At 44.3% G+C, this 18,606-nt stretch overlaps 1 protein-coding gene and 1 pseudogene across 5 annotated transcripts in view; one reads left to right on the top strand and one right to left on the bottom strand.

Annotated features, from left to right (window-relative positions):
- The window catches only part of DENND1A (DENN domain containing 1A), a 493,090-nt gene that overhangs the window by 258,090 nt on the left and 216,394 nt on the right, over positions 1 to 18,606 (bottom strand). For all 5 annotated transcript variants that reach the window (XM_046022048.1, XM_046022043.1, XM_046022046.1 and 2 more), the window contains 2 exons: positions 12,062 to 12,131; positions 4,389 to 4,469 (listed from right to left, as the gene is read on the bottom strand). In XM_046022048.1, coding sequence (XP_045878004.1) covers positions 4,389 to 4,469; positions 12,062 to 12,131 — 151 coding nt within the window. The remainder of the gene's footprint in view (positions 1 to 4,388; positions 4,470 to 12,061; positions 12,132 to 18,606) is intronic.
- Positions 9,467 to 10,771, top strand: LOC123952706 (annotated as a pseudogene).

Below are 18,606 nucleotides of genomic sequence, written 5' to 3'. Positions count from 1 at the left end.
CAGCTCCAGCTGAAGGACTGCTGCGCCGAGACCATTACAGATGGTTAAGAGTGGAGAATTCTGTCCCCTAAGCCTGCTCTGAAAAGAAGCCTCCTGACTTCCAACGTCATCTCCAGTGAAGAGAACCGGAAGCTCAACGGAGCTGAAAACCTGACCTGTTCAAAGAAATTTCAAGGAGGCATCCCCATGTGTGTAACGAGCACATGTCCCTGAGTTAAATGACAACAGGCTGGACTGAGGACTCCTCCTCGGAGCTACTAAAGACTCGGAGGACAATGGCAAGCAGGAGTGAAGAGTCTGGTGCTGGCCAATTAAAGATGGGATTGTGCAAAGGGCAGGAAAGGTCGCAGCAGAGAAGGTCAGCTTAGCTGTGGCCTAAGTTCAAACCTGGACCCCCAAGTGACATTTCAGGAAGTCCCTCCCCTCCGTTCTTAGATAATTGCAAAATAAGTAGGTCTCAAGAAGAATGAGTTGTATAGACTTCCGGAAATGAAAAGCTGGGGACACCTGCGGTAATGACAATAACAACAATGACAGTGTAAGCTACTTGCCTAATAATCAACAGATACCGCCCTGCTAATGGAAGGCTTTATGCCAGGTATCTATATCAGTATTATCTTTAATTTCCCTAACAAATTTTAAGATACATATTATCTCTGTATTACAAATGGGTTAATTGAGGCTTAAGGTGCTGAGGTCACAGGAACTGAAGGTGACAGGTGACAGGAACTGAAACCAGGTTCTGCAGAACTACAGCTATGCTCTTCCCACTGTAACAGATTGCTGTACCTACGCTTTTTATGAACAAGTTACAGTTAAAGCCACGTCAACTGAAATAAACTAAAAACAAAAAAAATTTTGAAAAGACCACTTTAAAAAAAAAACACAAAAAACCACAATCCTCTGCAAAGCATCATTCCAAAAAGCTGTGGGTCTGTGCCCAATGTCACCCATGAAGTATTACAGCAGAGATTATGTGGCATGAAAACTGGTTAACAACTCATTCAATTCAACAATGACGATTAACCTAGTTAATGCTGAGCGAACCTAGTGATACTTGGTCCCTCGAGGCCACTTTTTAGCAAAAGTAAAATACAAGGTTAAATGTGATGCCATGAGATACCAACTGCTATATGAAATGGCTAGAAGGGAGTCCCAGGAAATGTTCGGTAATGGACATCCATGGGTGACAGAGTGACAACGTAATGGCTGGGACAGTGAGGAAGAAAACACAAGGACCACAGAGTCACCACTTCCTAGCTACGTGATCTCAGGTAACCTCACTTAACAGCTCAGAGGCTCAGTTTTTGAACTTGTAAATGGGAATCATAAATATCTACCTCAAAATTGTTATGAAGAATAAATGTTACATACGTGAAGTGCCTAACATGCCGTGAATCTTTTAATAGAAAACTATTATTATTGCTCGGCTCCTAGTTTACTTTTCCGTTTTTCTCAATCACCTACATCGGACATACAGACATATTCTGTTCTTAAGACATGAAGTCGAGGACTGCCATTTTTCCACATTTCAGGCTTTATAAACTAGATGAGACTCAGCCTTCAAAATCAGAAATGCAGTATGGAGAGAATTCCTCTCGAATTGGAAAGAAACAAATATCTGCCTTTACAGATGCAATGGGTTGTAAATAGTGAGGCATCACAATTCCAAAACCAAGTCGTCCCCAGGCTGTCCTTTGAGATTCCGTCTTGCTCCATCACCCATGAAATGCTGGGACCAGAGGAGGTCAGAAACATTCCTAGGAACCACTGGCACGAAACAGCTGCACCTCCTCCCCCCAACAGTTTCTCCTCCTGCCCCTGGGATGGCTTGTCCTTGAGGCCTGGCAGCCACTCAGGGGAAGGAGTGGCCCTTCCTCCCCAGCAGCTGGTGACCCAGCCAGGCTACTCCACAGCTACCTGTCGGATGTCATTACAGACTGAAGCAGAGAGATCAAGCTGATTTAGGAAAAGGGACAGAGACAAAGGCAAGGTTGTTTAGTTATCTGGCAATGACCCGGGCAGGTTTAAAGCTCGTTTCTTCATCTTTCCTAGGCAGTCTTCCCTATGAGCAGTTCTCCAACAAGAATCTTTTCCGATCTAGGCTCTATTGAAATGAGCAAAAGCCTCTACCAGTTCCTTCTTTGCCCCCTTTCTTTCAACACTCATGTCCTAGCGGAAAGAACACAGGCTGGGAAGTTAGCCCTGGGTTTGAAAACCCTAAACTTCTCACTTATTAGCCACATAGCCTTGGGTGAGCAAGTACTGTTTCCTCTCTAAGCCTCATCTATAAGATGAGAACACTACTATCTGTTTTGTAGAGTTCTTTTGAGCGTTAGGGATGCATACTTGGCAGAAATTAAGAACTTAATAAATAGAAGATCTATTATTAGTTATTGGTAGTAATACTGCTTTCAATTTGCTCATCAATAAAAAAAACCTGTAAGATATGTTCATTTTCTATGTGGCTAAATACCAAGACACTAACCACTAATATCAACACTGTACCTGGTTCTAGTGAAGATGAAAGACAAAACTTGCTATTATCTTAAAAATCTATCTATCCATCCATCCTTCCATCTATCTATCTAACCAACCAACCATCTATCTCTAGCTAGCTAGCTATCTATCTATCTATCTATCTATCTATCAAAAAGCAGACTGCCACATTCGACACCTCATTTGGATGTGTCCAGAGTCTTGGAAGCTTGACTACTCTACCTTCTCCTCTGACTGGACCTTGAGAGCTTGTCTGCAGGTTCTAGCTGGGGAGCACAGCTACTCACATACCCTTGACTGAAAAACAGTCCTCCTCTGTCGGAGAAGGTTGTCCTCTTTGACCGAGCACATAGCTTCAGGAGGGACAGACATGGAGTGGTGAGGGAGGAAGGAGACACCTGCCTAGGTAGCCAGGTCAGCCAGAACATCGGGGTGACAGATGTCACAGACTGCCCGCACATCCAATAAAACTTTTTAAACATTCAGGGGGAGCCTGGCTGGCTCAGTGGGTTAAGCATCTGACTCTTGATCTCAGGGTCTTGAGACCAAGCCCGCACTGGACTCCACACTGAGTATGGAGTCTGCTTGAGATTCTCTCTCTCTGTCCCCACCCCTGGCCCTCCCTACAACCTGCACTTGTGCAGTCTCTCTCTCTCAAAAGAAATAAAATCTTTTTTTTAAAGATTTTATTTATTTATATGATAGACAGAGATCACAAGTAGGCAGAGAGGCAGGCAGAGGCAGGGGAGGGGAAGCAGGCTCCCTGTTGAGCAGAGAGCCCAATGCGGGACTCAATCCCAGGACCCTGAGATCATGACCTGAGCCGAAAGCAGAGGCTTAACCCAGTGAGCTACCCAGGCACCCAAAAGAAATAAAATCTTAAAAAAAAAAAAAAAAAAGCAACTTTTAAAACATTCAGATCCCACAACATGGGGAAAACAGCCCCTGGTAATCGAGAGCTGGCCTAAGGGTATCCACCTGAGAATTCTGATGAAGGTGGTGACAAGGGCTTGACCTAGAGAATTAGAGAATTCCAGTAACCTGAAATATGAAAAAGATCCCCTACACCTCTTTTGATGCCTTATCCGATCAATGAGGAACTTAAGGTCCACAAGGTTAAAGGTTTTAATTAAGATCACTCAGGTCACTAGCAAAACTACAGCCAGGACTGAAGCTTCATAATCAGAGGATTTTCCACCCAGCATACTACATATCACATAGCATGTATGTTTAAAGAAACAATTATTACTATAGGCCAGGATCTATGCTAGGCTCTCTCCACTCCTGTCCTTGAGGGATGTACAGCCCAATGGCCAAGAGAGGAAAACAGATGTGGTATGACTAAGCACTGCAAAGTGTACAAGATGCTTGGGGCAAAGAAGAAAACCTTGACTAAGCCTTGGGGAAGGGGGTCAAGGGGAGGATTTCTCTGGAAATAAATCCAAGGTGAGTTCTGAAGGATGAATGTAGGCCAGCTTGGTAAAGAGGATAGAGGTGGTGTTGAAGGTTCAGGGGTGACAGGATGGGCAAAGAGGCATGCACAGCAGTGCTGGGGGTAAAACACGAGGCAGGGAGCCCAGAATGGGGGCTGGTGAGGCAGGTAGGGGCCCTTCCAAGTCGAGCACCTGCCATCTAGGAGATGCTTGTGATGGGATGACAACCAGGAAGAAGGGAGCCTGGGGACGTTTGGGACCTATTCCTTATGGAATCCCAGAGAAAGGAAGAAATTGAACTCTCTGGCCTGTCTCGAGTACAGAGGTTTCAGAGTATTCGGAGGGAGGGCTGGGGAAGGTGCAGACAACAAAAGACAATCTTGTTCAGCTAACTCTGCCTCCCTGCTAATAATGAAATGGTTTCTTGGCGATCACTAATTTTCTGCCCCCACTTACCACGCTGAGATGAACAGACACTCCTGGGTCAGGGATGGGAAGTTTGTGCAGAGTTTCAAGAAGCTCATTCCACTGATTCTCCTGAAAGAAATAAAAGGCCTAAGTAACAAAAGCAAGGCTGAGCCCTTCATCAGAGGCCTGCAGGGAGGTCTGGGCACACGGAGGCCCCGATGACTGAGGGGGCTGGGGAGGTGCTGGCCCCCGTACAGAAATAGGCTTGATATTCAAGCAGGGTTAGACAAAAGACACTGCTTATGGCTCAATATAAGAGCCAAATAGATCCTCCCACACCAAGTCTGACATTTTCTACTGAGTAAGACACCTACCATGACCGCCTTTTATGGATCATATACCATAAGCTCTCAGCAAACCTATCCTCTCAACTCCATAGCAACAACTTTTAAATGCAAACAGTCCTAGCACACAGGGAGGGGGCGGTTGGGTGAAATAAGGATGACACTATAGATCTTGTCTTCATCATCATTACCCTCAATTAATTTTATTGAGTGTTCACTGGATACACACAGCAGCATCCAATTATGGAAAGTTAAAATGAACTACACACAACAGTATGCAATACAGTATGGTGGCTGCGCATTTTAATTAGTGAAATGGAGCCACAGAATGAAATACAAAGCAGTACAAATTATTCGATTGAAAACAGATTCACTTTTAAAATGCTCAATGCTGCTTACAGAATTATGCAAAAGCCATTTCTCCCACCCTGTGGAATTGTCTGTGCTAACAGAACAGTATTGAGCTTCCATGTGTTTCCATTTGTTATCTGTTTGATCCTCACAACTACCCCACTTCACAGATTGAAAACTGAGGCTCCAAAGGGTGAAACAACTTGGCTCAGATCAGCCAGTTACTAAGTTGCACAGCCAGAAGCTACATGCGGGTTCGCTGTGTTCAAGCCCAGAGAACTCTCCACTGCTCCACAACAGTCCTGGGTAGAGGATTTAAAAGAAAGGAAAAAAGAGGATGAGCCCAGATTAAAAATCTGCTTCAGTCTGAACTCTCATCATTCGATTTTCTCACAGGGAAATGAATGATTTTTTCACAGGGAAATGAACGTGTGTGCATCTGTACAGTTTAATTTTGTTACACAATTACAGGACAGCAATTTTGTATTTCCCGAACTACTTAAAAGTGAGTTGCTGACATTACGTTCCATCATCCATAAATACAAAGGACATTCTCCAGTACAACGCACAACTAATCATCAAAAAATCTGGAAATTAACATTGATAGAACATTACCATCAAATCCTCAGATCCCTTCAAGTTTTAACCACTGTGCCCATAATGTCCTTGGAGAGCAAAGTCATCCAGCTCAGAAGCGCATGTTGCCTTTAGTTACGATTCTCTGGCCTTCATCAGTCTGAAAAAGGTCCCAAGTCTTTCCCAGATTTGTAGGCACTTGACAGTGAGACCAGCATTTTGTTGAATAATTCCCAATTGTCTGGTGTTTTCTATTGATTCAGACTTCAATTCATTCCATTACTCATGATGTTCACTTTGATCATTTGATTAATTCTTCTGAAGTCTCTACTGGGAAGGTACTCATTCTCCCTTTGTGTTTAGCAAGCATTTTATGGAGTGGTACTTTACGTAAACATCCCCTTCCTCATCAAAACCTTTAACTTATTTATTTATTTATATTTGGTAAGCACGTAATGGTTTCCTGTTTTATTCAATGACTATAAATCTTAGCTATCATTATTAGTTTTAACGCTCATATTGTCCCAGATTGGACCAGTGGGAACCCCTTAACCATTTCAAGCTCACTTCTGTGTCTTTCTGACATGTCCCCAACATGCTTTGAGCACTTCCTCTGAGCATTTTTTGGCACAAAAAGATATTGCAGGCTCATTTTATACTTTCCCTGCGATGGCCCTAGAATTAGACATTTCTTCAGAGAGCCCTGGCTCCTTTTAGTGGAGAATATTATTTAGAAACAACAATGTGCGTACTAGGTGCACTCATTGCTACGTGGGTATTGCTAACCCCAGACTCTTAGATGTCAGAACCAGAAAACATACGATGCACACAGAGACCCACAATATATGCATTTTTATTGATTTCTACATCACATATTTGGAAAGCCATCAGGTCATACTAGTGCCTCTAATTCCAATCCAACATAGGAATCCTTCTAGTTTCCTACCTTTTCATATTTGTAACTAAGTTCTATGGAAATGACAATCAATCCTGTTTTCTTAATATATTTACTCATTTGTATGTAACCAATCTTTTATTGGTTACATGCCAATAGGGCCCCTATCCACTCAGGGGCCCTCCTTGCCCTGCCTGAAAATAGACATCCAATGCCAGGCTGCTACAGTCCACTCCTCCCCAATAAGAATGCCCTCTCCACCCTAGGCTCCAACACTCCAGTGCTGGACCACTGCTGCCCCCTCTCCCTTGTGGATCCTTCTAGATCCTCCTAGGGTTCAGATATCTGCTGCCAAGCCACCACCTCTACTACTGCATGCACATGAACGACCACTTCGTCCCTCGGGCTCTGACACCCTCAGCCAGGCTGCTCTCCAGCTCGGATGCCCTCTTCAATCCTGCCAACTCTTCCACAAGGATGCCCTCAATGTCCCATCCAGGGTCTGATAACTGTGGTAGATCAATGACCCAAACAGACACCCCCATCATGTGTCTTAGGCTCCAACGCTCCACTCTGAGCTGTCATGGTCACTATCCACCCCCAAGTCCCCCAATTGAAGCCTACCATGCCCAAAGACTTTTGGACTTGGGGACGGGATTCTGTTTAATAAAAGCTCTGTCCTCTTGTTCTAATCTGATGACCCACACCTTGCCAACAAGTAAGCCAACTGTAGACAGATTTCCTTTCATCAGTGTCATAATTCCTTTAACCAGAAAAAAATTTAATAGAAAGAGTACTGGGGACAGCGGAAACAGACTCCACTAAAACACATCACTGATCGCAACTCAACATTCCAAGAGGCAGGGTCCTTCCTGGGGCAATGGCCCAAAGGACTGGTGCACCAATTTTCCAGGGTAATAATCCTATCTCCCCTATGCATTGGTTGTACAAACCCAACCTTTTCTATACCACAAGACAAGTGTTTAAAAGTCTAATGTGTTTTGATTGGAGCATTAATATGGAAGAAAAAAATATGTGAGTCCATCTCCAGTTGTAAGACTGTTAAGAGCCTACATGTGATACAATTCTATTTACTAAAGATATCTTTTAAATTTGAGTGAAAACCTGAATGTTTGACTAAAGTGAATTGTGAACATCAATCGATGAACAGACCCAAGGAAGCCTCTGAATTCATTCATCAAAGAATAAATCATTTCAAAGAATAAATCACCTCCGTCATGACACAATTCCCTGATATCTAAGCATCCTTTCAGAGTGAGTGTAGTGACCTAGGGAGCCATTTCTATTAGTTATTCCTTCCATTTACTGTGGCCTCTGGAATACACTGCTAGTGAGTAAATCTTACTTGAAGGAAAGATGTCTCCATTATACACACATTTTGCACTTTTTCTCCAAAGTAGCATTTCCTCAAGTATGTTCTAGGAAACATTAGTATCTCAGAATATTAATATTTGTCGTGGAATAAAAAGGGCTTAGGACCAGACAGATGGGAAGCACTGAATAACACACATTTCTCCATGGCAAGACCTTCTCAGCACCACCAGGAAAAGAATCTTAAGGAGACAAAAATGAAACACAGCTTTCCCTCTCTCCAAACCCAAGATTACTGAACTATACCCCCCCTTTTTTTAATGAACCTAATGTTCTGTAGAAAGTATGAGGAGAAAAAAAACCTCTGTAACATTTAATAATAATGTATCATCAATTAAAGATCTTTGGCCGTTTACAAAAAGGAAAATTTAATAAGTTAGATATAGGGACAAATATTCAACTCACTAGCAATCAAAGAAATGTAATTAAAACAATGAGACTATTTACTTGTCAAATAAACAACATATTCAACAAATGATACTGGTGAGAGTATGGTCAGCCAAGCACTCCCGTACATTCCTAGGGAAGGGGGTCTTTTAAGAAAACAGTACAATTCTTTTGAAAAACAGTTTGGCAAATTTTTTAAAATGTTTATGTCCACTGCCCTAAAAAACGGCCCCTCTGATATTTTCCTCTTAAGGAAATAATCCAAAATGAAGAAAATGCTTTATGTTCAACGATGCTAATAGCTACATTTAAACAGTGCCCCCTCCCCCCAAAAAATCCCAAATAATTAAGAAAACCCTACCAGGTGTTCCTGGGTGGCACAGTCGGTTAAGTGCCCGACTCTTGACTTCAGCTTGGGTCATGGTCTCTGGGCCCTGAGACTAAGCCTTGCATCCAGGTTGGGCTCCACACTCGGTGGGGAGTCTGCTTCTCTCCCTCTCTCTCTCCCTTTGCCCCTCCCCACTCTGTGCGTGCACGCATGTGCACGTGCTCTCTAAAATAAATAAACACACCTTTAAAAAAACCCTCCAACAACAGGGGAATGTTTCTAAGGTCCATGATAAAATGCTATGCACCCATGAAAAATATTCACAGTCTTTTTACTAGCCTGGGGAAATGCTTCTGTTACCACGGCACGTGAAAAAGCTATGAAAGTCTAAATACAGCTCCAGTTGACCTCTGACATCCATGGGAGACACTTCCACATATCATTTCTTCCAAAAGTACAGTAAAGTACAGCTAACTTTTTTTTTTTTATGGTCATCATTTTTATTCAACAGAATTAGTAGAGCTAACTTTTTTTTTTTTTAAAAGCTAACTTTTTAAGTAATTTTCTAGACCCTTAAAAAAATTACCAGAAGTGCACAACAAAGCCTTACTGGAAGGGGAACTTGGCACAAGTGGCCAGGTCACTTGCCAGTTAAGTGTTTTACACACAAATCGAGCTTTGCGGCATGACGTGAGCAGTTCAAATTTGTGCCTCAGCAAAATTATAATAAATGTCACGAACTTCCAGGGCTGCTTGGGAATATCGGCTATCAGATATCAGAAGATTAACTCTGAATGCTAAGGGTCTTTTTACTATTCCTTTAACTCTAAAAGTAAAGAAAGAGGGTCTCAAAATGGAGGTAAAACCGCCTCCCGGTCGCCCCCAGCCTAACTCCAGCCGTCGCCACCGGCACTGCTGGGGGGAGGAGGGCCATGATCCAAAGGAACCACAGCAGTTGAGAAAACTGTTTATTGGTGGTTTGAGCTTTGAAACTACAGATGATAGTTTAAGAGAACATTTTGAAAAATGGGGTACACTTACAGATTGTGTGGTGATGAGAGACCCCCCCAAACAAAACATTCCAGGGGTTTTGGTTTTGTGACTTACTCTTGTGTTGAAGAGGTGGATGTGGCAATGTGTGCCCGACCACACAAGGTTGATGGGCGTGTAGTGGAACCAAAGAGAGCTGTTTCTAGAGAGGATTCTGTAAAGCCTGGTGCCCATCTAACCGTGAAGAAAATTTTTGTTGGTGGTGTTAAAGAAGATACAGAAGAGTATAATTTGAGAGACTGCTTTGAGAAGTATGGCAAGACTGAAACCATAGAAGCTATGGAAGACAGGCAGAGTGGAAAAGAGGAGAGGATTTGCTTTTATAACTTTTGATGATCACGATACAGTTGATAAAATTGTTGTTCAGAAATACCACACTATTAATGGGCATAATTGTGAAGTGAAAAAGGCCCTTTCTCAACAAGGAATGCAGTCTGCTGGATCACAAAGAGGTCGTGGAGGTGGATCTGGCAACTTCGTGGGTCGTGGAGGCAACTTTGGAGGTGGTGGTAACTTTGGCCGTGGTGGAAACGTTGGTGGAAGAGGAGGCTTTGGTGGTGATGGAGGTGGCGGCAGAGGTAGTTACGGAGGAGGTGATGGTGGATAGAATGGATTTGGAGGTGATGGTGGCAACTACGGTCGTGGTCCTGGTTACAGTAGTAGAGGAGGCTATGGAGGTGGTGGACCAGGATATGGAAACCAAGGAGGTAGATATGCAGCTGGTGGTGGAGGATATGATGGTTACAGTGAAGGAGGAAATTTTGGAGGTGGGAACGATGGTGGTGGTGGGAACTATAATGATTTTGGAAATTATAGCGGACAAGAGCAATCAAATTTTGGACCCATGGCGGGGGGCAGTTTTGGTGGAAGAAGCTCGGGCCGTCCCTATGGTGGTGGTTATGGCTCTGGTGGTGGAAGTGGTGGATACGGTAGCAGAAGGTTCTAAAAATTTTTTGGAAGAAAAGGGCTACAGTTCTTAGCAGGAGAGAGAGCGAGGGGTTGTCAGGAAAGCTGCAGGTTACTTTGAGACAGTCGTCCCAAATGCATTAGAGGAACTGTAAAAATCTGCCACAGAAGGAACGATGATCCATAGTCAGAAAAGTTACTGCAGCTTCAACAGGAAACCCTTCTTGCTCAGGACTGTCATAGCCACAGTTTGCAAAAAGTGCAGCTATTGATTAATGCAGTGTAGTGTCAATTAGATGTACATTCCTGAGGTCTTTTATCTGTTGTAGCTTTGTCTTTGTCTTTTTCTTTTCATTACATCAGGTATATTGCCCTGTAAATTGTGGTAGTGGTAGCAGGAATAAAAAATTAAGGAATTTTTAACTTTTCAATATTTGTGTAGTTCAGTTTTTCTACATTTTAGTTCAGAAACTTTAACAAAATGCAGTTTTGAAGGTGTTTCCTTGTGAGTTAACAAGTAAAGAAGATCATTGTTAATTACTATTTTGTATGAATTTTGCTAAAGTTAACTGTAAAGAAACACCTACTGACTTGCAGTTTAAGGGGAATCTATTCTCTGCATTTCCAAACCATGAAATGAATGGGCTTCTGACATGTGGAGAGAATAGATAATTTGTATGTTTGCAATGTGTGTTTTAGATAACTAGAACTGGGTATTTAAATTAGCATACTTGTGAATTTAATAGCATTAAGATTTACCTTCAAATGAAAAAAATCTCAAAATTCCTATTTGGTTTTTGTGCATTTTCTTTTTTTTTTTTTGGTTTTTGTGCATTTTCTTTCAAAATGTAATCATATGATTTTAGTGTGTTAGTTTTGCTAAGAGTCCTAGCCATGTTTAGAACATCCTTATTCTACATTCACCTTGGTCACATGTGAACGCCATAGTTTTATTTGGATGTAAAGAATGTCTGCTGCCCTTTGTTTAAATTCTGGAAAGGGGCAGTGGATGTTTTCCCTTTCACTTAAAAACCATTCTTAAAAACTTAAAAATACAGGACCGCTAAGCGTGCTGTGTCTGAACAAATTAGTGGCTACCATTTTTTTTTTCTTCCCATTTTCAAAGCACAAGAGGCCCATAACTCTTTGGTTATTTTCCTTGGTTTAATATATATATATATATATATTGATACAAGCTTTCAGAAGCAAGAGAATAAAAATCATGCATTGTTGAACCCTTAAAAAATAAAAAATAAAAAAAAGTAAAGAAAGTAAACACACCAAAATACTAGCAATTGTTATTTTCAGGAAGGAAGAGGGGAATACATCAGGAGTGATTTTTCTCTTCTTTCCTATTTCCAAATTCCCCAGACTTTCTATAATGGGCATGCACTACTTTTTCGGTACACCTTCTGGTGAAATATAAGGCATATATTATTTTAATAATCGAAGTTGAAGTTACTTGCTAAAAAGAAAAATACAAGGTAAATACCTGGCCTTTTGTTGTATAATCCGCCAAGATGTTAAGCAGCTTATAAAATACTTCGAACCAGGGAAGATAGCTGGAGAAAGAAGAGGAGAAACATGAAATATTAGTATGTAGGTCAAAAACTTTAACCAGGAGCTGATTCAAGACTGGTACATTTCACTTTCTCCTTTACATCCTAAAGAGTTTTCTTGTTATAGGCTGCTGAAAACACAGACTGGTAGAATGCTAATTATTTCTGGGATTTAAAAAAATTGCCTGTGTAAGGTGGAGGATTGAGTGTCCATTATAAATTATTCCCATGCCTCAGAGCTAGAACAGGTTCATAGAGAAGAAATTCAAAGCAGACTCTGCAATCAGGAACCATCTCTGCATAGTCCCCCAGGCCTCTCCCACCACACCCACCCTCTCCAGGAAGCTTCTGTGCAAGTTCCGCATGATTGGACACACACAGCCACACACTCATACATACAACACTTCCCCTGCTGCTGCCTGCAAGGTGTCCCAAAGGCCCCATGAGCCTGAAACCAATCATACTGTGGCATCAAACTTCCTATCCGTACCGCACCCCCTCTAGACTTTCTGAGGGACGAGCTCTCTCTGTCCCCGCTGCCCTCTACTGGGTCCTGACCATGGTGCCCCTTCACTCTGAGGACAGTCTGGTCCTGACCTCACTCTACCCTCTGTGGGGCTTCAAGAATATTCTTTCTGAAATGCACACGTAAGTGGCCCACGGATCCAGTTCCTGCAGTGGTTCCATCACCAGTGGACTTTGAAGACAGCGCTGGAGGCTCTTCGTTGTCAATCCCTGACCGGCTGCCTGCTCTACTTCCCCCACGTGCATTCTCCTCTCACGGCAGCCTCCTTCCGAGAATGGCCAGGCATCCTCAAGCCTGCCCGAGCTTGCGTACGCTTGGCCCTTTTCTCCCTTCTGACCTTCATGGTCCAGGCGAGCTGATTTCCACTCATCCTAACGGTCCCCTGCACGCTCCCCATCCCCACCCCTCACGCCCTAATTCCCTCTTCTCTGTGCTGCGCTGGTCACGTGCATACTCCCGTTATAACATTCCACACACCACGTGGCACTCAATGGTGTGTCTGTTCTGCTAACAGACTGTGCACAGAGAAGGAAGGATCTCATCTGTCTTCACTCTGTCTTCCCAGGGCCGAGCATGGAGCCCAGCACACCACTGGTGCTCCTCGTTGACTGAACAAACAGAACTCAACAAAGGCTGAGAGCAAAGGCATGTTAAGGTTACAGAATTGTTGTTGAACTATCTCCCACCCCCAGCCCCCACCGCCCAGAAGTTCTGTCACTTAATTTAAGTGGCTTTATTCTCCAGTAAGAAACTTTTCCAAAGTGACAAGTGGTCAGGCGAGGAGGCTGTCACACTGAGCCCCTGCTGTCCCGCTCGCGTCCGCCTTGCTGCGCTCACAGGGTCCGCTCCTGGGAGAGCTGGATGGTCAGCGGAGCACTGATCCCACCGGGCGGAGGGAGCTCAGCACCCGGCCCTGACTCCCAGCTGTACTGCCGAGGGTAATAGATGAAGTGAGAGGCAATCCAGAGGACAGATAAAGTGCACAGTTCCCCATCAGGAACGGCCGTCTGAAGCCAGCACATGCTACTGTAAAATTTAAGTAGCTTATCAAAATATACTGATAAGCAACTTAACTTTTCACTTCTATGACAGTATTATCACTTATGTTAATATGTTTCAATCAGCCCTGGCAGCTGCATATTGACTATTACACAGCAAATGCCTGCTGCCACTTTCCACAGCATTTACTTTGGCAGAGCAATGTAAACATTCAAGAGGGATTAGGGAGGAGATAAGTTTCTCCCTTCCTATTCTGTTAAATAAACCTCGGCTGAGTTAAAAGCCATTATAGTGGGAACAATAAATCCCCTCAGACGAAAACTCTTGCCCAGATTAGAGGACTCTTAGTAAACAAATTCAACCAAGGATTACAAATCCCTCCCCCCTCCCAACACCCGAAAGAGAAAATACCACTAGTTAAATTCAGCAACTCAAAGTCAGGAAGGGGGTGGGGTGGGGGGGAGGCAGGGAAGGGGAGCGGGTGGAAGATGAGAAAATATTTTCTTGCAAGGAAATCCCCACCTGAAGGAAATGAGAGAAAGGCTGAAGTCATTTCAGGAATCCTGGATGAGATGATGTGGGGCAGGCCGGATTCTCTGGTAATTCGGGACTGTGGGATACATGGACGTTGTTTCTGCCACGAGGCCCAACTGGCCCACCAGCTCAGCCCTAAGCCCAAGCCCCCCGTGTCCTCCGCGGCCAGGGGGCAGAGGGAAGGTGGCGTGGTAGGGCCGCCCGGCTCACGGCAGAGCACCCAGCATCTCACACATGGCCTCACCCTCACCAAATCGATTCTTTTTGGCTCCACGAAGCAGAACCCTCACCCACGGGAGGTTTCGCAGTTACCCTGGAGATCAGCCATTCCTTTCTCCCTGTGGCCTGACCGGACGCAACTGTTCTCCACATGTTGTCCCCTGTGCACTGACAGATGAATATCCAGGGATGGCAGCGTTAAGGTCTTGAAACCAAAACCCAGCTGTCTTCTTCTTCAAAGGATCCCTCTTTTCCCCTGTTGGGAGGCCAGGGTTCACAGCTGAACCTTATCCAGTGGCGCTTCCTGTACCGCTTCATTAGCGCTGGCACAAGGGCTCTGCCCGCCTGCGGGGCTGCAGGTGAGGCCGGGGAGCCTTCCACTCCATTCTGCGCGTGTCTGTCATCATGCAGCAAACACTACTTCCTGGGCCAGAGACAGGAAACAAACACTCCATTACCCTGCTCGTCCCTGGACATCTACAGGGGTCACCAACGTCTCTGGGCCTGCTCTACTTGCCTCCTTCGTGCGAGCACCACCGTGCAGTGGGCTCAGTCCAAAGCTCGGGCCCCACAGACAAACAACAGAGGGTCCCTGCCTTCAGGAAGGCCATGGTCCTGGTGGGGAAAAGAGACATGGGCAGAGAAACAGTTTGTGTGAGGGGAGCTGGAACTCTTTTCCAAGGGCCTGGTTTAGCTCAGGATTTGGATCAAGTTGTAAAATGGCCATGGCCAAACCCAGAGCCTTCCTTGATGGGGGAAAAGCCAAGGTGGGACAAGCCTGCTTCCCAGGCACTGGCCACGATTCACGCTTCTCTCACCAAAGTGTGGCTCGGATAACTCTGTCCCAGGCTCTGCCATCAGTCCCTGGCCTAAGAGTCAAATGGAGAACACTTCTGTGTGAGGCGATGCAGAGTCTTAAACTTGAGAAGAACACAGGCAGCATCCGTGGATTCCTACACACATGGCCGCACTGCTACGGGCCGTCACAGGCCCTTGTAAGATGTGCAGGGCAGGCTCGAGACGTAATGCTTAGAGTCAAATGGCCCATGGAAAAAATCACCTGTAAAAGGCCTTTCGGTTGTCCCCCACATAGAGCAGACATGGTTTTATGGACACAGAGTAGCTGGCCTGAGTTTGCGGGGGGACATACTGAATGAAAACTGTCTATGCTCCAATCTGTCAGCTTGCTGCGCTGCTTACCCTCCAGCTGAACTCAGGAACTGAGTCCGACTGAGGACAGATGACTTACATTTCTAATCTTGCTTCACTGAATGGACTGTCAGGATAATCATTCCCACTGTTCTGTGTATACACGCATGTGTGTAAGTGACCTCGTATGAGTGTACATGTGATAAGATCCCACTCCAGTGTCGGAAGTACTTAGAAAACCATTACAAATTTTAAAAAGCTCTCCCGCAGCTCTTGCTAATAGTTGAGTTCAAAGCCATCAGATGAGCCCAAGCAAGACAGGGGTGTGTGTGTGAGGTGGAGCAATGGAGGCAGACCCTGACCAAGCTGAGGAAGGTGTCCCTTGACAGAATACCAGCTGTGAGCAGGATGTCAGAGTTCAAGCACAGGGAGGAGGAAATCCTCCCGTAGGGGCCAGCAGGCCCCAGAGTTTTGGAGTCTGAGTGGGGTGAGACGGGTTTCCTCGTGAGGAAAAGTCAAGGCTCCAGCAAGATCAGGAGAGTAAAAACACAGAAGGTGGCCTGGCTTGGAGGGTCAGAACTCAAGGTGGGGGGAGTGGTGTCTAAGTAGGGGCAAGGCCTGGCGCTGGGTAAGAAAGCATCTATGTCAGAAGAAAGAGGTTGACTAGACTGGTGTCAAAAAAAAAACCCAGAGCATCCGGAAGGCAGTTCCATGTGGGATGTCAGAGCCCAAGTAGGTAAAGGGCTTCCACGAAAGGTGGTGGAGGCAGAGCCCAAACAGCTGAGAAGGTAGGAAGAAGAGGCAGTGCCTAAGAGTCAGATCCAAGTGCGGGGAGTAGGACGGCCACAGAGGAAAGGCACTACAGCAGCAAGAGTCTGATCAAGATGGATCGAGATGTAAACATATAACGGAATTACTACTATCAGAGAAGAGAGTTACAAATATGGACCAGGAGAAAACAGGAATGAACCTATGGTGTCGTACTGGAATTAGAGGTAACTGTGTGAAATCACGGAGACAAATAAAAGAAATAGAAATGCAAATATATGTATGTGCCTACAGATGTGTATATGTACATTATATATGCATAGATACTCTGGCTTTAGCCGCTGAGGGACCCTGGAAGCAGAGACACTCCAATTATAATGAGCATACTTAGTGTCCAGATCTTGGTTTCTAAGTACCAGAGCTCCTTGAAGAAAAGTCTGATTGCAGAGCTGGGGCTAGGAAATATCTTGTTGTGCTTGAAAAAAGGGAGGTTCAACACCTAAGATTAGGACAGGCCAACAGGACAGAAAAGCCATTGTGGAGGGGCTCCTGCTGACAAAAATCTGTGACAATCTGAGTATAAACCAAATAATTATAGAAAGAGATTATATAAAAATAAATAAAATAGGAAATCACGACTCTGTGCTAATGTAAATAAATGAATCAGAAGTCTGACGAGGATAAAATGAGGATACTCAGAACACACTTTTTAATTATAAAGGGAAAAAGAAGGGAGAAGCCTGGGAGACACGATCTTAAGTAATGTGATGAGCTGAAAGTGTGCCAACTGACAGGATACAGTGCAACAATACAGAATACTTCCATCATATTCCAGCCACAGACCCAGAACCCAATCCTGAGGATAAGAGACTTTCTACAATTAACAGCCAATGTCAAGTTCACAGAAGTGTAGGAAATGTTGAGGATCTATTCCAGAATAAGACAACAAGAGAGAAGGACAACTAATCCAACATGCGATTCTACACTACAGCTTGCCCCCCTATATATAGGAGGTCCAAGTACTACATAGAAGTGTTGTGTCAAAAGTAACTTTCTGATTTTGATGATTGCATGTAGTTATGTAAAACAATCTTCCTTCCTTCCTCTCCCTTCCTCCTTACTTTAAGTAGGCTCCATGCCCAGTGTGGGGGCTTCAACACACTATGCTAAGAGTCAGAGTCACGTGCTCTACTGAGCTAAATACACACTCAAGTATTTGGGGGTTACTGGGTATTACTTGGCAACATCTCTCAAATGGGCATTTGTATTGTACCCACAACTTTTCTATGTATCTATCTTTAAAGATTTTATTTATTTGAGAGACAAAGAGCATGAGCAGGGGGAAGGGCAGAGGGAGAAGGAGAAGGAGACTCCCCGCTGGGCAGGGAGACTGACAGGGGGCTCGATCCCAGGACCCTGGGATAATGACCTGAGCTGAAGGCAGATGCTTAACCAACTGAGCCACTCAGGTGTCCCTTTTATATGTTTGTTATTGTTTCAAAACTGAAATAAAATGGGAGAGGAGAGGATCTAAAGGGTCTTTCATTTCATCAAAAACACCATAAGTAGATCAATTTGAGTATGCAGAATAAGAATATGAGCTGGGAAAAGGAAATTTTGAATTTTAAGCCATGGTTCTAGGGAGGGGCATGCAACAGAGAGAAGGGCTGGTTGCAACGGTGGGAGTCAATGGTCCATGCACGAGAAGGCTGAGCATCAGCTAAGTCTTCAAAGAGCTTGTTCTCAGTGTATGGGAGGAAGGCTGGAAGGAGTGGGGATAAAGTACATTAAGGACAGAAAAGAAATCTCACGAGCACTGACTAGCAGGCTTGGCCCGCTGGGCCTGCTCTGAGAACGGTGTGCAGCTGGAATAGCCAGAAAGAAGGGTATTCAGGCTGCAGGACAGAAGGCCAGGTAGGGGTCGAAAAAGCGAGACCCCAAGGGCCTGTCATATGCCAAACTGATGGGCCTCCCCTTTTATTCTGCCATCACTAGGGGACCGAAGGGCTGGTTAAAGAGATGTTCTATTCTGAGGACCAGTATTTAGAACTAGGTATAAAGTGATTATATACCCCTCAGCACCATCCAGCAGATCTCAGCCTGGACAGATCATGTCCACTTTGTGTTACCCTAAAGAGAAAAATCTTAGATAATCTAGTTCTATCTGTAATATTTAAAGAGATCAAGGTAAGTTTTGGTTCTACTAGAAATAATAAAAAGAAAAGTACTTTATAACAACATTTTAACATGGAAACACTCAGACACCGTTGTATTAGAGATATA

This window comes from Meles meles, chromosome 11, assembly GCF_922984935.1.
Source record: "Meles meles chromosome 11, mMelMel3.1 paternal haplotype, whole genome shotgun sequence".
NCBI classification, from domain to species: domain Eukaryota; kingdom Metazoa; phylum Chordata; class Mammalia; order Carnivora; family Mustelidae; genus Meles; species Meles meles.
The sequence above is the reverse complement of the archived record's forward strand: the minus strand, read 5'-3'. Positions and strand labels throughout refer to the sequence as shown.